This window comes from Botryllus schlosseri, chromosome 8, assembly GCF_051294905.1.
Source record: "Botryllus schlosseri isolate E-star chromosome 8, Bs_hap1, whole genome shotgun sequence".
NCBI classification, from domain to species: domain Eukaryota; kingdom Metazoa; phylum Chordata; class Ascidiacea; order Stolidobranchia; family Styelidae; genus Botryllus; species Botryllus schlosseri.
This window is the reverse complement of record NC_137243.1, coordinates 16,790,736-16,811,383: the sequence shown is the minus strand read 5'-3', so window position 1 is coordinate 16,811,383 and position 20,648 is coordinate 16,790,736. Positions and strand designations below refer to the sequence as shown.

Here is a 20,648-nt window from a genome sequence, read left to right as displayed (position 1 = left end):
CTGTGCAAACTCATTTTAATTGCCAAATTGCCGTTAGCCTACTGATGCAAACATATTGCTGTTTAAATATGTTTTATTCTGGTTTTAGGAAAAAATTGTTTGCAAAAAATATATTTTCTCCTGCGACATACATAACCGCTTTTCAAAAATAACTTCAAGATGATCTGCTGGATAGAAATGACTACGCAGGACGTTAAATGTTCATTAAAAATATGTTTCTCAATTTCGGTGCTATATATGTTGCAATCATACCCGAAGATGTCGTCGGAAGCTGTACGCGATATTATTACATTCGCCAACACCTATCTATGAAATTAAATTCTTCCCGATTTCTACATAAATAATATGATGTCATTTTCAAGAAAAGCAATTAGGCTGCTGTTGACCACTAGCCAGTAAATAAATTCCCGTGACAGATGAAGGTTGCACGATAATTGATCTAAATTAGAACTAACCCTTTGAGGTGGTCCGTGGGTCCATGACGGTCTAGAGCAGGTGTCAGCAACACGCGGACCGCGACTTGATTTGAAACTTCGAAAGAACGCTTAGTTTGAAATGCTGAAATTGATTTCAGTTCAAACATATTGTTGTTGTTGTTCGAAGTAGGTTGTTCTGCCTTGACGTGCAATGGCCCACCACTGCCAAGACCAAGACGCTTAGAAAACGACTTCGGGCTCCCCAAAAGACCTATCATTACGAGGAGATAGTTTTCCAGCAAGTGGCCTACCGTGTCTATAGCTAACCCCAATATCGATTCTTTAGTTCAGGGGTGGCCAATCTACGGCAGTAAAACGAAAATAACGCGGCCGTCGACACTTAATTCGATGAGTTGGCGGCCGTCAATATGTATATTGGATTTACGAATCGACTCCATAATTAATGAGAGGTTTGAAATATTCTCGAAATTTTCTTCGCGATACGCGAGGTTCAATGAGGGTTGACGTTCGATTTGATATGGTAGTGTCCTTTGTAATCTGAGCCCCACAGTACAGATGCGAACATCAGAGGAAAACGATCCGCCCCATAAATAAATACCAATTTGTAATCGTTTTCTCCTCATCACGAAGGAAATTTGTTTCTGCGTGCTAGGCCTACGTTTGGGAGAATCCAATTTCTTTCCACGATACCGACAATCCTGATTGGATGTCAAGAATTAACAACATTCAACAAAGGGGACTAACAACAATTGGCGCACACAAAGATGCAGTACAGCATTAATCACTTCCCAAATCTTCGAAAACACCCCACCCCCTGCAGCAAGTCTACCGGTCAATCTAATCACATGGGCTGAGAAGTAATATGTGAAACTATACTGATATTAATTACGAAATGCACTCATGAATAGTAAACAAATTTCGTGCCTTGCGCGACTAGACAAGGGATACCTGTGTTTATCCATAACATGACTACTCACAATTTATCCGCGAATAGTAAGTCAATATGAGTAAATAGATTAGTCCGCAGCTCAATGGCAATGGATAATTGGACATGGACAGCTTCGCGTGGGTTTGTTTGTTTGTTTTGTTTTATTCACGACACTGGCACTTATCGCTTATAAGATTATTTGCGCCCAACACGGTAATTGCATTAACACAATGTCTTTTGCGGTCTTGCTTCCTTTTTCTGGTCGTTAGCTGCCATCTTTCACGAGTTCGGCTCTCTCTTCCTCTGGGCTTTTCATGGCGCTGTATTTACAGCTTCACGTGGGTATTTGGTCTTCAGATAGTTCATTACGGCTAAACACTGGAATGCGGCCGTTGGCTACATAAGTAATCGAAATGCGGCCGTGAACACCAAAAACGTTGGCCATACCTGCTTTAGTCGCCGAAAAGTGTTGTCAGGTATCGTGCGCAGCTCATAGTTCAAAATAAAATGAAAGTGATGATCATGATTTTTTGTTGCATTTGTATTTCTTTATTAACAAATTTATTCCTTTTGTGGTAACTATATGCCCGTCGCCCATGTTAGAGAACACGGCGTTCTACTAACTTAGCGTTAATAAAACGTGTCTCTTAAACTGCGTTGCCAATTTTTATCTCGATATTGAAGTCATTTGGCCGTGGCCTCTACAAATTTTGAAAAGTGGTCGTTCAATGGCACTCAAAAAGACAAAATGAATTTGTTTGCAAACGTTGTATATTTATGTCTAAATATTTTCTAAAAAATGTATAGTATGAACCCTCGGTCGATCACCCGAACGGCATAAATGACACTGTTGTAATGACTCGACTTGTTTCGAGTCATTTTGTTAAAAACGGAAAATAACTCGACTAGAGTCAATTTGTATATTGACTCGACTGGCACTAGATCAGTGGTTCCCAACCGGTGGGGAATTCCCCGCTGGTGGTGTAGTGTATTCAGGGGTTTCTTGTGTGGAACAGAGACACACATACAAATTAACACAGACAGTGTATAGGGGAGATGTGGTACTGATGAGACACTGGGACCGAAAATGCATGAAAAATGTTATGTGATAATCACATGATTACAGTACGCAACTTTGTCTACATTGGCATGCTGGCAAAATCTTTCCTTGCAAGCAAAACACTTCGACCTGCGTGAGTTATGGGGTCTGTGACAAATGATTTACGTTTTAGGGGGTGCAAAGTAAATTTGAATCGACCTATACATTTTTCCCTATCACCTTCCTGACTAACAAACACGCAATAATTTTTGATGTGAATTATAGGGCTTGTATCAGGGTATATAATGGCACAAATTTTTTGAATCAATACCTTTCTCAAGTGGACTATTCTCAATTCAATTACAGTATTTATAAGGTGATGGACCTATGGTACCAAAGCCAAATCAAGCAACCACCGGGTGGGGACCGATGACACGTTCGAGCAACAAATTTAATTTTAAACGTTTATAAATATTTCCAACTCATCAGCGTCAAAATGATTTCTCACCAATTTGCGATGAATTTGTCCACACTTCTTTAAAGGTCCTTCACATGATGAAATGACATGAAACATAATGGAACACAATGTTTGGTCATGGCGAAGTGGCGAAATTTACCATCGTAAATACTATTATTTCGAAAAATCGTCGAAATTTCAATTTAAGATTGCACGGCTTTTACCAACTGGAACTGAGCGGAATTTGACGAGCAGTGTTTTCTTAGGCAACCTGGCGATTTAATCATGAAGCAGATAAAATTTGGGAATAAAAGTGTTTTCAACAGTCCTAGTGAGCAGGCGTTTAATCTTATCATTAGCTAAATCCGTGTATGATCCGTTGGGTTTCATATCACCAGTGATAGAGGAAGGTAAACTTATTCTGCTGCTGTGGTTTCTGCTCGGATGACATGACCCCTTGCTCAGTTGATCAATCTTCAACACAGAAATATTGGAAAGACACTCCATTAGACCAGTTAGAAATTTTCATCATCATTCATAAATATCGCCGCAGAATATAGTTTAAACTTTTGTCTTCGGCCGCCAACGTATTTCCTGCTTCACATTTGGCCCACCGGGAAAAATAATTCCCCACCCCTGCTTTAGATAACATAACATAACATAACATGGTTGGGTTATATTTTTATCTGAACAAGTCACACACAATGTACAATGCGATAAGACACAATGCGATGTCATGAACAGATAGGAGGATGTAGAACGACACGCATCAGTAGCGATCCTTAACTCTAACATCCACCTCGGCCTAGAGTGCCCGATGTCACAGTTCTTTTTCGATGTTGATCTCTTTAAAGCCGCGACCCTTTCTACTAGTTCTTTTCCATTCATTGTGAGTGCTTTCTTTCGTTGGGTCTTTTTCTGGGCTTTTTTGTCGCCGTAAGAACGGCAACGGCAGGGGGAGAGGAGCCCAGATAAACCTCCGACGGGAATCGAACGCGGTTCGCCTGCGTCGTAACCACTACACTATCTCCCCTGCATCAGAGTCATAGTTCCGTTAAAGCAGAGAAGGAATTCGATCTGAACTTTTAAGGCAGTGGTTCCCAACCTGTGGTACGCGTACCACTAGTGGTACGCGAAGGTCTTCCAGGGGGTACGCGAGTAGATGCTGATTTTTTCGACCGAAGGGTGGTATTAGTTCAGGTGGGGTTGACTTTATGTTTTTTGAAGCCGTCGTCGTCATGGGCAGGGACAATCCCACCAATGACGGCCTATACGGCAGGGGTGGCCACTCTGCGGCCGCATGCGGTCATATAAGGTAATTTGTGCGGCTTTGGAAACGTAATTTAATTAGCATGTGTTGGCGGCCGTCGACATGCAATTTGAATTGACGAATTGACTTCCGATTTCTTGATAGATTTTATTTAATCTTGAAATTTTCTTCACGCTGCGCGCGATTCAATGTGTCTTTATTTTTCGATTTTGATATAGTAGGGCTCTTCGGAATAAGAGCCCCACATTTCAGTTTCGAAGAGTAGAGGAGAATGATGTGCTCCGCATATAGAAATACCAACTCGGAATCGTGTACACCTCACTATAGCAACAATCCTGATGGGAGGTCAAGAAATAACAGCATGCAGCAAAGTGTCTAATAACAGTTGGCCCACCTGAAGATGCATCATCATTTATAACTTGCCCTAAATGTTCGAAAACACCACCTCCATCAACTCTACCGGTGAATCTGACCACATCCATGGGCTGAGAAAGGACAAATGTTTGATAGTAATATGTAAGACTACTAATATTAACCACGAAATTCAATAGTAAATCTGAAAAGATTTTCGCGTTTCGCGCGGCGGCGCCTACGTCCCAAAACATCACCAGAGATCACTCGCGATTTCGGTGCGTATAACAAGCCTATATGATTAGGTAGACTAGTCCGGAATTCACCAGAAATGGACATAGACACTCTAACGTAGGCATTTGGCGTCCACCAATAGATAATTACGACTATGTCCTGGAATGCGGCCGTGGGCTACATGAGTATATATAGTTGAAATGCGGCCGCGAATGGCAAAAAGGTTGACCACCCCTGGCCTACGGGGAAGAGATCTAGTCGTAAAACCTTTGGATCCTTACCTAACCAAATTCCGTTTTAATGTAATTGACCACAAGAATTCCAAATGGATCCACTACAGAAATCATATACTGCACCTTAAATGGGCAGTTTATTTTCTGTTTCGCTGCCTTCGGCAGCTCAATCCGGTGGAAACATTTTTGAACGCGCCCCCGGTGCGCGTAATTTCTGTAGGTGGTACGCATGCACTGCATAAAACCTCGAAATGGTACGCGGAAGGAAAAAGGTTGGGAACCACTGTTTTAAGGTAATGAATGCATAATTTACATTATTTTCGTAGCTGTTTGCCGCGAGTGGTTATCATAAGCCACTGGCAGAAAGACGCTTTTACATCTCATTTCTTACTTGTACTACGCATCTTTACATCAGTCAGACAAATGAGTGTGACGTCACACGTACAACCCATCTCGAATTGCATATTTCGAGAAGATATATTTGCAAAAGTCAATTTCGTTGATTTTTCATTGATTTCGTAGTTTGAATTTTTCATAATCTTTTGCGAAACTTCATCTCCGAGTAACGCAGCAGTTTGAAGCTGATGGCATCAAACCACCAAATTCCCTTGTTCTCGGCTGTTTTGTGGAAGTTTCCATTCAGATTGCATAGGGCGCAGTCCTTATACCACCAGGCTCCTTCGTGGTAAGAAGCGCAATTCCATGACGAATGAACGTCGTGATCCGAGTCTTTCGTTGAGAATTGTTGATTGTTGTGCCATGAGAGAGCATCTCCTGCATTCCCGGAGTAACCGGATACGTGTAATCTGTACTTGTCGGATTTGGGCCCGACGCGAAAATTGCTGGAAATGATGAGAATTTGCTGGTTTACATCAATACGTCAATACGAATATAAGTAATTTCTGACGAGTCTCCGCCGAAAATATTAGGATTTATTGCAATTATGCACTAAAATCGCCGAAAAAATAACTTGTTTTCTAGCTTAACAGCTTGCTGCCAACTGGTTCATTTGATCAATTATTATTTTCAGTTGAGTATATTTGCAATTATCAACTAGTTGTGCACAACTGTAGGGGATATGTGGTACCGATGGATCAAAAATTGGAAAATGATCGCTGGCCCCAAAATGTTCAGCCGAAAACAGCAGATCTTTTGCTGGCTCAGCACTTTGATACAACCTCTACTTATCGCGCACATATACATGAATATCCGACTTTTCAAAAAATATTTGTGGACGTTCAAAATTTGTTGCTCGAACGTATCATCGGTCCCCACCCAGTGGGTCCAATGGCACACGACCCGGGGACCTATGACACATATACCCTAAAAAGTCAGATGTGACAACTTTTCTTGCTCAGTATTATAATCTAAGCTACAGCAAGCCAAAGAAGAATGTTTGGTCGCAAATGTCAAAAAATAGAATAAATAGTAACTCAAATGTTGTCATAAAATCATGTTTGGATTTAGGCTCGAACTTATAAATTTGAGGGTACATACATATTGCCCGAAAATCGACAGTGTGACTTCCAAATACCTCGTTATAGCGATAAAACATCATATGCAATTATTACATAAAGATTTTCTGTACGTAGGCATGTTTCATTTGTTTCATAATTAGTGTGCTTGATTATTTTGCTTGATTTGGCTATTGTATCATCGGTCCCCACCCTACGAATTTTACACATGAATCGAAAAAAAATCCACTCAAAGAAGGTACTGAAAAAATAATAGGTGCCATTATATAGCCTGATACAAGCCCTACACTTCCCAATAAAAATGATTGCTGGTTTGTTCGTGTTGAAGGTTACAAAGAAAAAGGTATATGTCGATCTAAATTTAGTTTACACCCCCCAAAACAAAAAACATCTGTGAGAGACCCCATAGCTCGCGGTCGTCGAATTTTTTTGTATGTGAGGAAAGATTTCGCCAGCATGCAATTGTAGACAAGTTCACGGAGTGTAATCATGGAATTATCATAGAGAATTTTCAAAGAATTTTCGGTCCCAGTGATCCATCGGTACCACATCTCCCCTACCTAATTTTCCTATTTCAGGCCCGCCGACTGGAGAAGTTGCCCGCCCCTGTTCCATAAGGATATCATCTCATTTCCGGTACATTGGCATGATGCACATGCAAGTTTGAAGTAAATACTTGCAAAATAATTTATAATATAGGCGCACCCATAAAAGATCCCAGCTTCAGGCGATCAATACTGCAGCGATCTGCGTGATTATTAGTACAGTATTTGGTTGGGGTTAGCGTGGCGAGAATTCCAAACTATATCTACCCCACTCCCTGATCTATAATCCTAATGCGACATCGTTTGAAATATGACCTATACGATATCTCTGTATGTAAATAGTATAGATGTGCGGACAATGTTTCGGAAGAAATGTAATCATCAATCACATTGAGCATTTAGTTCGTTGCATCATGATTGCTTGTAAGCTGTCGTCACTCAAGGAATGAGGTAGTTGGAGTAGCCTACATTACCAATTATTGCGTCACATGATAGACTATGCTGGGAGACGTCGTGTCTAGACTCGAGAGAATATCGGATCAACATTACTGTTGTCATTATTACATCACCAAATCATGTCATTCCAAGTGCTCCGAAAACCATTGCACAAGCGTGCATTTGTTCCTACACAGCGTTCAATAGTTAACGTTCTCACATAAGAAAAGCGATCGTATTCCGTGAAGAACGAACAACGTACGCTTCATGAAGCTTGCACAGATCACTATAAAATGTATAAAACACCAAAGTATGGAAGTATGGAAATGTCGTTCCATACCATAGATTAAAATCTTTCATTCCACACCATACTTGCATTGTTCCATATTCCATACCAAAATATCGATCCATACCATACCATACTTCCATACCATACCATACCATACCATACCATGCCCTGAGTAGCCTACCTCTAAGCAGTGGCGTAGCGCCGTAGGAGCAGATGCTGCCGCCCCCTGACTTTCGTTGAAAATGCCGCCCTAAGTAGACTGCAGCAAATTTTGAAATATAGTTTCATGTTCAAGCAATCTATCAATGAAATTAATTACTAAAATAATGTGCCGCGTCTCAGAAGCTCTATATGACTCGAGAAAGAAGCCTCACTGTCTCAGCGTTAAAGCTAAGAATAAAAGACAACAAATGGAGAACAAATGTAGGCATATTAGGCAAATGAAAGATCAATGCGCCTCAAATTTGAACTTTTCGAGCTTTCGCCGAAGCAAAATCAGCGATTATATCTTGAAAATCAAGTTTGTGAACGTAGTCCATTTCTATAGAAGGAATCGATCATCATTCACGGTAGAGCGTATATACGAATGTACCATGTTGAGCTTTTAGACACTAATGAAGATAATGTTTCAGACACAAGCATCAATATGGTGTCGAATCAACTAGATGTGATTTAGTTAAACATCAAACGCTGTCACGCTCAACATATTGTCGAAAACAACCACCGATTCCAGTATGGATCGTACCGAATTAGGTCGTGATTAGCAATCCACCCATCTGTGCTGTGCTGTGTGCACTGTGAATTGTACAGCCTCATTTTGTCACCCTGGCCCATGCAAAGCCAGAACCTCCAAGTGGCTGCTACGCCACTGCCTCCAAGAGTCTCATCGAACTCCGGCTCTACGATATGTCAATGTGTCGTTTCAGAAGGTACATCGAACAAAGACTAACTGCATGTATTGACCGATATGTATTTATGATATGAACCATAATCTCAACATACACAATTCATAATCACCTGTATCTAGCAACCCATTTCATTCCAGTGGTCCTGGTCATTTTGATTTTCAACTCCATGTTCCCTTCTTTGGTCATTTGATGCAATGCTTCCAGGCCTAGAATGAAGTTTTGAGGTGATTCGAACAGCATTACTTTTTCTCGTAGTAAATTTTAACTCGATAGCGGCACCTATTGTGTAAGAAAGTACTTCCGTCCTGACAGAATTATTATGATTACTCAATTGGCTCATATAGTCTGAACATAGCGTCCTATATGGTGTGGACACAACGAGAGTGATTTTGGGGGGTGACAGGACCATGAACAGAATAATCTATATTTTCGTAATCAGTATAGCAGCATCTTCCATTGATACCCGTTTTATTGAATTTGGCGCTCGGCAAGCCGGTCAAAAATGGCCGTAAAGCTGCCTTTGGTCTAATGGAAAGTATGAAGTCACCCAAATGAAATGAGCCGTTCATTCTCGCTGTGTCCACACCATATAGGACACTATGGTCTGAACGTTCCAGTTACAATCGCAACTCGTCAACTTGATGACGCGTGGTTCAGTAACAATATTTGTGATATCTAACCACGCCTTTGATATACATGGATTCGGGTGTCGATAGCTCGATTTAAATTCGTTCGAATAGAGTCGCAATAAAGTCACAAAATATATTTCCTGCTTTTCTAGCAGGTTAACCATGGATAGTAGTACCGCGTCATCACCAGGCAGTGCCGCTTTTCCCAATTTTTCTGCCACAGGGAGCAGAAATTTCTTGCCGTTTTCTTCAACTTCTTCGTCGGTACCGTCTGGAATACCCATTGTATATAAGTGGTATAAGATCACATATGCTGTAAAACGCAAATATAACGGCCTTTACCTGTGAAATGAATGAGCACAGGGCCGACATTGAATGAGCCCTCAACTTCCGAGATGGGATTCACTGGTTCGGGGCGCCACGGGAAGGCATCGCCATTGTCATCCTTTGATACCGCATTGCGACCGTTCATCGTTATGATATTGAGTTCGGAGTCAAGAATCACGAACGTTGGTATGCCTATAAGGGTATCATTACATTGGAAGTGTACACTGTACAGCTTTCTTCGATCAGCTTTCGAATGCAGTGTATACCTTGAACACCGAACTTGCCGCTCAGAGCATCTTTGCGATAGTCACCAAAAGGAATGGCTTTCCAAGGCATCGTCGAGAAATATTCTTTGAAAGAGTTCTCATCTTTGTCACTCGAAGCGAAGACTATTTCAAAGTTATGTCCTTTCTCTTTCACCTATAATGATAATATTTAATTCTTCGTAATCTTTCATGGATTGGTCATTGGTGCATTTCCGGAGAGATCCGGCAACTAGACGTATATGCGCGAAATCTTACCCAACCAATGATCCCCTTGCAGATGGCCGAATCCATTCACGTATTCATCCCAACCTCTGTAGAAATCGACATCCCCGTTCATTCGTCGCTGGAAAACCTGTATTGGAGCCGAATATTTATCTCAGTTTTTCAACAAAAATCGTGCATTCAACTTACGGTCCAGTTTCCACCATCGTCAGTTAAGTCACAGAATACGTTCTTGAATCCAACTGCGGGTATGTACGAGTTAAAGACACCTCCAGATTTATTACGTGCAACTGCTGATTTCAAATTAGCACCATCACAAATTCTCACGTTGAACATTTGCAGCGCTAGAAGTCATAAAATTCGTTTCATAAACGTCACTCTATCAATGACAGCGATTGAAATCTCACCTTCTTTGATTTTCCTATCCATGCTTTGCTCAATCAGAGCCATGGTAATAGCCCTTCGGGGGCCTGTAGCCCCACCTGGACCAACTCTACCACGGTTTCCGGTGTTGGTGTTCTTACACGAACGCTGGCACTGGTTGCAGAAAAATTCTTTGTAAAGGGATGGTTGATTATTCGTTGCCCACGTTGATGATGTGTTGAAGGCAATTAAAAACAACATGCTAGGAATACGGAATCTCATCTAATATTACAAAATACGCAAAAACATCAAAAATTTGAAATTAAAATTAAACAAAAACCACTTAGGGAGATAGCAGAGTATTTATAATAAATAAATCCAAAATTTTCTACCACAAGAACTTCTCATCCACTGGTTGAAATTTAATCAAAATTTGTTTGCAGTGTTATTTTAGGTAACTTACCAATTTGATCAAGCAGCCAGTAAAATGTGAAAAAAGTCAATTTTGAACAGCTCTACTGAACACATACTAGGAATTTGTATTGTCAGGTTTATTTGTGTGGTATCGTGGACATGTGAGCTGGCGCACCAGCATATCTGTTTTGCTGCAACACATTTCGCGTCGAATATAGCATAAACGTAGAGTTTTTAGTAACCCCGGAACACCTACGCTAAACTACAAGCCTTCGAGGAACCCCAAATGTCATAAAAACTAAAGATATACTACAAATACACATACTGGTGCACTGACTGAACATGCAGGAGTTTCCGTATTCTCGTGGCCACTTACCGGCCACGGATTTTTATCGTGGCCGGCAACGAATATTCCATGGCGGCCATAAAAAGTGCCATTCCATGGCCGGTCATAGGGAATTTCATGGCCGGCCACAAGATTGCGCTGAGGCCGGACATGAAACTTCCTTGGCCGACCATGGAAAACTCATATTCATGGCTGGTCAATTGTCATGAGCCAACTTGACAACTACGCTATCTCGAAGGTTTCAGGAGCTCGTGTTTCAGTGAAAGTTTACAAGGGCACCTTCATACAGTAAATTTGGAATATTCAGAAATAATTAAATTCGTTTCTACAACGAACACAGGATAAAGATAGACAGGTGTAGAACCGCTGTAATTTAAAATCAAGCCCAGAACTATACTCAATAACGTCGGTGGTAAACGGGTATAACTGGTCAGAACGTGCTGTATTAATGGTAGCCGTCTACAAATCTAGCCGCAAAGTACATAGTTCAAACAAGGAATATCTACTCGAGTAGTCAAAATGAATGTAAAGACCGAATTTGTATCCAACTAGATGTGAGAAAATAACGGACTAGCCACGAGATTTTGGCCGGCCATGATGAATTCGTATGGCCGGTCATGATATTCACTGTGGCCGGCCACAGAAACATCAGGGCTTATAAGTGACCACGGAAAAGCTGAGATCCCTACTAGAATGAACTGTTCATCAAGGAAAGGAAATGTTAAAATAACAAAACCAATAAAATATAAATTTGACGCAAAACGAAAACCTTACAGTGAATATTTATTGCAAATCAGTTTGACATATGGTGTTTCCGTTCAGACCGCTTCAGAAGTGCAAGGCTTTACCCTGGAAGGTTCTATGGTATTGTTCGGTCGAGGCGCTAAATACCAAAGCGCTGAATAACCAATTGCTTAATTATAGAAGACCTTATAAACATTGGAGATGTCAGAAAGGCGGGGTTCTGCTTTTCGAGCCCTACCTCACCCCGTCTATACGCCACTGCATACGACGTGCCATCGCCACAGTTCAAACTCGACTTCTGATCGGGCGGAATTACCGTCGTCGAATGATAACCAAGACGAGCGTATCATCACAAATCATATGCAGGAGTTAAGTGTGCGTCGTGACCTCTGCGGTAACCCCAAGACAAGTTTTACAGAACCACCAGTGCTCCATGGAACACCATTTGATAACCCATGACTTGGAATATTAACTCATGGTAGCTTACGTTCAGCTGTTTCAACGCCAATAGCTCGATTCCGACCGAATTCACTTCCAACAGACATATTGTGGTGTTTTGAAATGAGCAATTTACGAGTATTGTAACCGATCCGATGTCTCACAAAAGCATGGAATGAACGTAGGCTACTAGGTACATCCCGCACGTATATCCAGATATGGTCAGTTAACAAGTACTTTCAATTTCTCAGAGTCGATTCGACTACTTTCTATCCTTTCAAATCATCGCAATCTCGGGGTGTTTAAAAAAATGAATTTAGATGTGTTGGACTCGTTCGATGTCTCTGAAAATTCCGGCACGGAAATACTACGTATGTAGCGCCCGGATATCCAGGGATGATCAATAACGAAGCATACTTTTGCTTTTGCGAAATGCTCAAGTATAGCTCTACTCATTCTACTTCGTCATATCTTGTGACTTTACTTGGTGACTTTTCGCTATTTACAGTTCGTCAAGTGGAAGTATTTGCTCTGTATCTGTTATCGCCCTTTTGTCGATGTAAATAGAGCTCAGAAAAACGTCTGGAATGATACGATCCACCATATTTTCAGTTGCCTTAATAATCATCCAATGTGTTAATGTAGTATCCAATACAACATATCCGTATGGCGCATCCATGGTCTTATTAACTGCTTGCCTTGTAATACGAGAGATGACGCCCCACAGGCACATTTCCTGAAAGGGGCCACTGTCTGAAAGGAGGGATAGTATCGCTATTCTACAGCAAAGCTATCATTTGATTCGCATGAGGCGGTCGATTACTTATACTGTTGGAAATATTTATCTTCCGCATGGAATGTATAGCAACACAAACCCAGCTCTCTGCACCGTCCGCATATGTCAGTTGCCTGGCTTTGATGGTCAAGGAGAACGTAATTATTAATGACTGCTTTTTAAAACTACTTGCCCTCTTGAGTAGTTTTCAAAGACAGCAAATTCTACTTCCTTTGAAGTATGTTTGGCTTTTCAAGAAGCACTACTTCCGTCATTTAGTAGAATTGTGCAACGCTACTCTGCATTGATAGAATTGGTTTTGCTGTCTCATTATACTGAGCTGGTACGATCACTTTCGACGCCAACAATGCCCCCGTACGCTAGCGACATTGTCTCAAGCAATACCGGGGCAGTGTAAACTAAAGCATCGTGCAGAATTGAATTCAAGACTAGCAGGCGCAAACCATAGATAGATTTAAACAGCAATTTTAGTTATCAGCCAAACAATTAGGATCCATAGTCATCACGTGATTACATTGCATATCATTAGCAATGAAAAGGGCGCATATAATTTATCCCACTTGGACGTCCAATGGTTCCATAGCCCGTTATTCGCTAATGTGGAAACGCCTTACTCAGGGCGACCCACAATTTGCAAACGCATGGGTTCGACAATGCTGACTCTGTCAACACGCAATGATCGCGAATGTCCGATGCTACCTCGTCGATAGAACGCTTTTTAACAAGTTCGGTTGTCAGCATGCCTTTATATATGCACAGTTCTCTTGTTTTGTATGCATAATATATAGGCATAAAATAGGTCCTTAGACAGCGGAATTACTGAAAGTTATAACTATTTTCGCCGGCAGCTAATATCGCGTGTCTGAAATTATATATAGTTCGAACGTTAGCTCAGATCATCGTTGTTCTGCGTATCGGCATCGGAACATCGCTCACTTACGAAAAAACAACTGCCGATTGGTTTCGTATTATTGCGAATCCTGAGTTGACCGCAGGCACAAAATATTCAGGAAACTTCGTTGCTTGTGATCCAAATGATCCCATAAAGATCCACGGGGCACTTCTCCTTACTACTGGATCAGTAGTGCTGACCATGTCACCGGTTTATAGCTATTGTGACGTTATCAGTTGGAAACGGCCGCGTAGAGATGAGATATTGCTATAAAATAAATATGTTTTCAAATTTGTACTTAAATGCAGTCTAATAAAGGCCACAAGCATCCCCGTTTTGCTCTGCACACCTGTCTATAATCTTCATGGGAATCATGTATTGGTTGCACGGTTGACATCGGCTTGTTTTGTATCGTACATTGAAGAAGCGCCGTTGGGTTGCAAATCGAGAACAAATGAGAGAGAGAGAGATGATATTCATTTTCGCCTGCACCATCGAGATACTTTGACGACGGAGATGTCATACGCCTAGGGTTGCATTTAAAACAAAAATCAATTCAAAGCAAGGATGTTTAAAACAAGGCCCTAATTTAAAACAGGTTTATTATTGATTTTTTGTTTTTTTCAAGATATTATATCACATTGTGACGTCATAGTGGATTGAAATTGACAATTGAAAATATGAGGTAAATATAGCTCCTTTGACAAAATATCAGTACCATTAATGTCGAACCGACTATTTTGAGGGTTTCAACCAACCCATATCGATATACGTCCGCTATATCGAGTGGTAATTGTCCGTAGGCTCATACAGCATGTTTTTTGAAAAGTATTTACACAATTATGGCATAATTTCACAACTTGAAAAAACACAATTTTATTTTTTTTAAAAGGCCCTTTTTAAACACTGTTTAAAACATGTTTTAAACAAAGTATTATAAAACACCGCTTGTTTTAAATGTAACCCTACATACGCCCGTAAGGTCATACCTAGTCTGCACCCCGTCTTCCTTTTATACTATGTTTGTACGTCATCAATAGCAGCGAGTACTTCGCACCTGTGCATACGCTCGACGTTAGTCGAAGTAATGAGCGTTGCTACTCAAGTAGAAGTGAAAGTAACGCGGTAAAGTACAAGTACAAGTGAAAGTAGCACTTCCCAGCACATGTAAAATCGTTTTTCAGTTATATGCACCATACTTATAAGGTTTAACGAGCATCTAGTCACGCAGCATATATTTTCCTTATATATGCCTGAAATAGACAAATAGACTCGGGGTGTTAGTAGAGTACCAGAGACAGGGACCATTATGGCAATGCGACATTTTCTGACCAGTTTAGTGCAAAGCTGGTAACGGCTAGAAGATAGACTTTAAGGCTTCTTAACTTTCAGGTCAAAAGGTTGGGAGTGAGGCCATGTGTTTAGTAGGTCATGGATGAACTTCATGTGATGTTTTGAATCTGACGACATTCTTGATGAAATGAACTGAAACTCGACCTCCTTTAAAAGCGTTTGTTGCTTGTGATTTGGTTTCGTTACAAGCGCTATGCTCTAAATTCATTTAACAACGCGCAACACCTCGTATTATCCCGATATGTTATGGCGCAATGGATGGGCTATGCAACCTCGCAAGAACATAACATCCGCCAGTCGTCGTGCCAGCCTCGGGCTAAGCCTATAATTCAAGCGTACGGCGTTTAAATAACAATAATCAAACAAGAATACCAATATTTCTTGCGGAGTTCTTGTTGATGCCGCGATAATCATCGCGTCCTTACAATAAATCCCCAGCTCCGCAATTTCTGTATCAAGGCCGGTAACTGTAATGTTCTTGATCTTGTTTGAACAATGACTCATACCACGAGGTTGCAATATGAAATCAGTAGATTATCAGCAGAATAACTTTAGGCAGCGACACAATCCAGAGTACAGTTAAACGAAAGACCAGTAGATAACAGAACACAGGGTATAAATACAGATCACGACACACGAGGAAATAATGATTGGCGGTAATTACTAACCCTAGACAAATAAGAGACAAACGATACCAACGTAAAATGCACGAACATAACAGTAACCGTGTACAAATAAGATAGAATATGGCATAGAACTGAAAGTGAATCGCACGTAGCGCTGAAAAACAGCTCAAACGCGTCAAGGTTAATTAGAAACGCAATTTGTGGACCGCTAAGTCGCACACCATAGCTACAAGTGGCAGTCTTCGGTGTCTTATACACTTTTCTTCGCTGGCTTCACGCTTATATGTGTGCCATAATTGACCCGCGGGTCCCAGGCTGTCAACTCTAACTGCGCTATTCACATTGATATGTTACATTTAAGTGCTTCCGAAAAGAATTTGAATGATTACGATTTTTTAATTCACGGAATTGTATAGTTGTTCACAGTGAACTTATGATCGGCATTATTTAAACGGAGCATCTCGGTCTTATCTGCATTCAAACTTAGTTTGTTTGCTTGCAGCCATCTCGACACTTTTGGGAGTTCCCTATTTACAGATGCATACAAATCATCGACAGTGCTGTAGGTTGTAGGTTGTAAAGAGGTGAGTATCATCAGCAAATAGGTTGGTGCGCAATAAAGATGCATTAACAATGTCGTTTATATAAATGAGGAAAAAAGACGGTCCAAGTCGGACTAACTACTAATTTAATAAAACTCCTCCATTTCAACTAAATATATAGGGGAGATATGGTACCGATGCATCAAAACTTGAAAAATGATATCTGGCCCCAAAATGTTCAGCCGGTAACAGCATACCTTTTGCTAGCTCAACACTTTGACACAAGCTATACCTATCGTACATATGAATATCCGTATTTTCAAATAATATTTATAAACGTTCACAATTTGTTGCCGAACGGATCATCTCCCCCCCCCCTCCGGTGGGTTCAAAGACATACGACCCGGCGATCTATAAGACACATTCTCAGAAACTCAAGTGTTAAAAATTTTCTTGCTGTGTTATATAATCTAAGCTACAGCAAGCCAAATAAGAATGTTTTGTCGCAACCGTCAAAAAAATAGAATTAATAATAACTCAAATGTTGCCATAAAATCAAGTTTCGATTTATGTTAGAGCTTATAAATTTGAGGGTACATACATATTACCCGTAAGTCGACATTGTGACTTACCACTACCTGGTTTTAGCGATAAAACATAGCAGGCAATTATCACATAAAGAGTTTCTGTATGTAGGCATGTTTCAGTTGTTGCATAATTAGTTAGTGCAACTATTTTGCTTGATTTGGCTTTTGTATCATCAGTCCCCACCCCATGAATTTTATAAATGAATCGAAAAATATTCCACTCAAGGAAGGTATTGAATAAAAGAATATGTGCCATTATGTCGCCTGATACAAGCCCTAAACTTCACATTAAAAATGACTGCTGGTTTGTTTGTGTTGAAAGTTACAAAAAATGTATGCGTCGATCGAAATTTATCTTACACCCCCAAAACATAAAACATCTGTCAGAGATCTCATAAGTCGCGCACGTCGATTAATTTTTTGAATGAGAGGAAAGATTCTGCAAGCATGCAATTGAAGACAAATTCACGGAGTGTAATCTGAAATTATTATGGAGAATTTTTCAATAATTTCCGGTCCCAGTGATCTATCGGTACCACATATACCCTCTCTAATATTCAGGAATAATGCGGAGACTGCACTCTGTTTTGTCATTAACTACTTCTCGCGAATTTTGCTCGAAAATCACGCTATTTCGGTTGAAAATGATAATTACGACTCACTGTCGTCATAGCTACTTGCCCTGCAGGAAGTGGGATGGAGCGAGATTACAAGACTGTATTTTCACGCGCAATGGCAGAGTTAACTATGCCCTATGTACCCGAAAATGATATTTAAATCCAGTGATGAAAAATCAGTCCACTCTCGAATTCATAAATCTAACTAACAGTTAGGGGTGTGTGTGAACGTACGGTTTACGTTCGAGTTCTGTCTGTGAACCTTAGAAATTTAGAGGTTCACGTTCACAAACGATCCTTGGTAGGTTCGGCACTGTGAACCTTTTTCATATGTTATAAATTTCCACGTCATTTGGTTGACACTCTTTGCATTTCTGTGCATGGCGCCGGTAGCATAAAAAATCAACTCTAAACGAGCATGCACCTTAACAATCTCAAAGATTTTACTTGCTTCGTTACAAAAGTTTGCTCGAAATATCATGTTTTCTGTTTGTGAATGTTTAGGGACTGTGTTGTGAGCTTGACCCGCAATCACACAGCATCAAGATCCCAACCTGGGGGTAAATTACCCCCCGGGGGTAATTTGGCATTTTTGGGGGGGTAAAAAGGGGTCGGATTTTAAGTAAAAAAATAATTGTTGTATTCATTGTTTTCTTCGTACTTTTGTGAAAAAAAATATAAAAATTCAAAGGTGACTTTCGTCAGTGGGTGTGCACAGCTTTTCCAAACTTCATAATGGCGCCGTCCTATCATAGCAATTTACAGCGTAGCTGGCATGGAGAGTTCCATCTGAATACGATCGATGTTGTGGTTTACAGCGACACCTATCGCTAGCGTAATACTTTTTAGCCGTCATTCAGATTTCAGAACAGAGATGTAAACATTAGCCGTACTAACGCTGTCTTCCGATACTTGTGGAGATCATTTCAATAGTTGCTAAATTAGGATATATAAAAGCAATGTTTTCTTCTGTGTGATGACTGCATCTATTCTGCTGAAGCAGATTCCGAGTGTACATTATTCCAACGAGTGGAACCTGCCTGATTTTTTACATTCTGTATATTTATATCCAGTTATTGCAAATACTCCAGAAAGAACATATTTACAGTGGCCATAATGTGACAACTTGATTGAACAGTGAGCAGTCCGAGCACTTATGTATGAACTACAGACTGACAATATGTGAACCAAGAATGAGTGCAAATTTTGCTGACCTAACTATAAAAGTTGAAATTCCAACTGCAACTCCATACGCTGACAGATCAGTGACATCATTTTTCCAAAAATAGTCAAGTAACTTCTTCTACGATGATATGCGGAGGCTTCTGTGTTATACCGTGTATTTATCGACGGTTGTGTAAATGCGCATTGCGCAACGACGTGAACTACCGTACTGGTATTGGGATACGCGTTACAGCACGGCTCATCTCCGCTCAGTGGCGTCACAATCATACGAAAAGTTAATCGGCGATTGTCGGCCGGCGACCCCATTGTGTGAAACAATGACGATTTAAGACTTTGAAGTCAATTTTCAGAGGGTTTCAGTTCCCGGGCCGGATTTCCACTTATGTTTTTGGAATCAGTGCGAAATTTGCTTTCGATTGATACCAGTTTCATTTACTTTTGTGCTCTGGTCCCAGCTGGAAGATTACCCAGAAACACACTAAAGCAGGTTGAAGCAGCAGCATCTGTACGCCACCACTGGAGGCAGTGCAAAACGCAACATTGCTTACGGAGTTTCCATGCCAGCTACGCTGTAAATTGCTATGGTCCTATACTTCTTGAAGTTGTTTTTTTTCCTCCGTGACTGCTCTCATAGCTCATAGGTCAGTTTATAATTGAGTTTGTTAGAGATTTTATTCTTTGTGTGATAAAAGTTCCTTATTACCACATTACTTCACCTTAGCATTTGATGCACTCTAATCATCCGCTTTTTACGCTCCTCAGAAGAACTGTCATTATGCCGGGCAAGAAGCGACATTATGCAGAGGCGTTTTTGAATCACGGCTTTGTAAACACACCACAACTGAATGGTGACGATCGACCACAGTGTGTCATTTGTCTCAAAGTTTTGACCAACGAAAGCCTAAAGCCGTCAAAACTGAACGAGCACCTCATGAAGCGTCATCCGCTACTGGCCGGAAAGAGTCGAGGATACTTTGAGGGCAAATCGAAGCAACTTCGAGGCATTCAATTTGGATCAGGTGGCATGGCTTCGGAGAAGCTAACGGCCGCTGTTGAAGTTTCGTACGAGGTGGCATACCGAATTGCAAAAAGTTCCAAGAACCACACAATCGCAGAAGACCTTATTATGCCTTGTACCAAGTTGATCGTTTCCAAAATGTGTGGGGAAGATCAGGCCAAGAAGCTGGAAGGAGTATCAGTCTCGAACACCACAATTCGAAGAAGGGTTGATGATCTTGCAGCTGACATCCTTGCCCAAGTCGTTGCCGAAGTGAAGGCAAGTCCTCACAAAATGTTTTCTCTCCAGTTCGATGAATCCACGGATGTAAGCAGCTGCGCAGTTTTACTCGGATACGTTCGATACATTCACGAGTACTCTGTCAAGGAGGAATTTTTGCTTGCCAAGAACTTGAAGACAACAACGAAAGGAGAAGATATCTTCAACCTTGTGAACGATTTCTTGGGCATGCACGGTTTGGAGTGGAACAATGTGCAGCAAATCTCTGTTGACGGCTGTCCCGCTATGATGGGTGGAAACCGCGGTTTCAGGGGCTTTGTGCAGCGGGAAAACTCGGACATTCATGTGGATCATTGCGCACTGCACCGCTACTCGCTTGCGTCCAAATCTCTGCCGGAGAGCTTGAAAATAGTGTTCGACCAAGCAGTGAAGGTTGTAAACTTCATAAAAGCGAAGGAGTTGA

General features: G+C 40.9%; 2 protein-coding genes across 2 annotated transcripts; both read right to left on the bottom strand.

The window, feature by feature from the left end:
* Positions 1-3,516: 3,516 nt before the first annotated feature.
* Positions 3,517-14,605, bottom strand: LOC145445291 (fibrinogen-like protein A). The gene is made up of 5 exons (XM_080323471.1): positions 10,453-14,605; positions 10,235-10,389; positions 10,079-10,175; positions 8,711-8,807; positions 3,517-5,791 (listed from the first exon to the last, which is right to left on the bottom strand). Exons 1-5 carry the CDS (start codon positions 10,688-10,690, stop codon positions 5,482-5,484), a joined length of 897 nt encoding a protein of 298 aa, XP_080179597.1. The 5' UTR covers positions 10,691-14,605; the 3' UTR covers positions 3,517-5,481.
* On the bottom strand, positions 9,167-9,973 carry LOC145444117 (nucleoredoxin-like). Its single transcript, XM_080322045.1, has 3 exons — positions 9,824-9,973; positions 9,573-9,749; positions 9,167-9,501 (listed from the first exon to the last, which is right to left on the bottom strand). Exons 1-3 carry the CDS (start codon positions 9,891-9,893, stop codon positions 9,167-9,169), a joined length of 582 nt encoding a protein of 193 aa, XP_080178171.1. The 5' UTR covers positions 9,894-9,973.
* Positions 14,606-20,648: the final 6,043 nt, after the last annotated feature.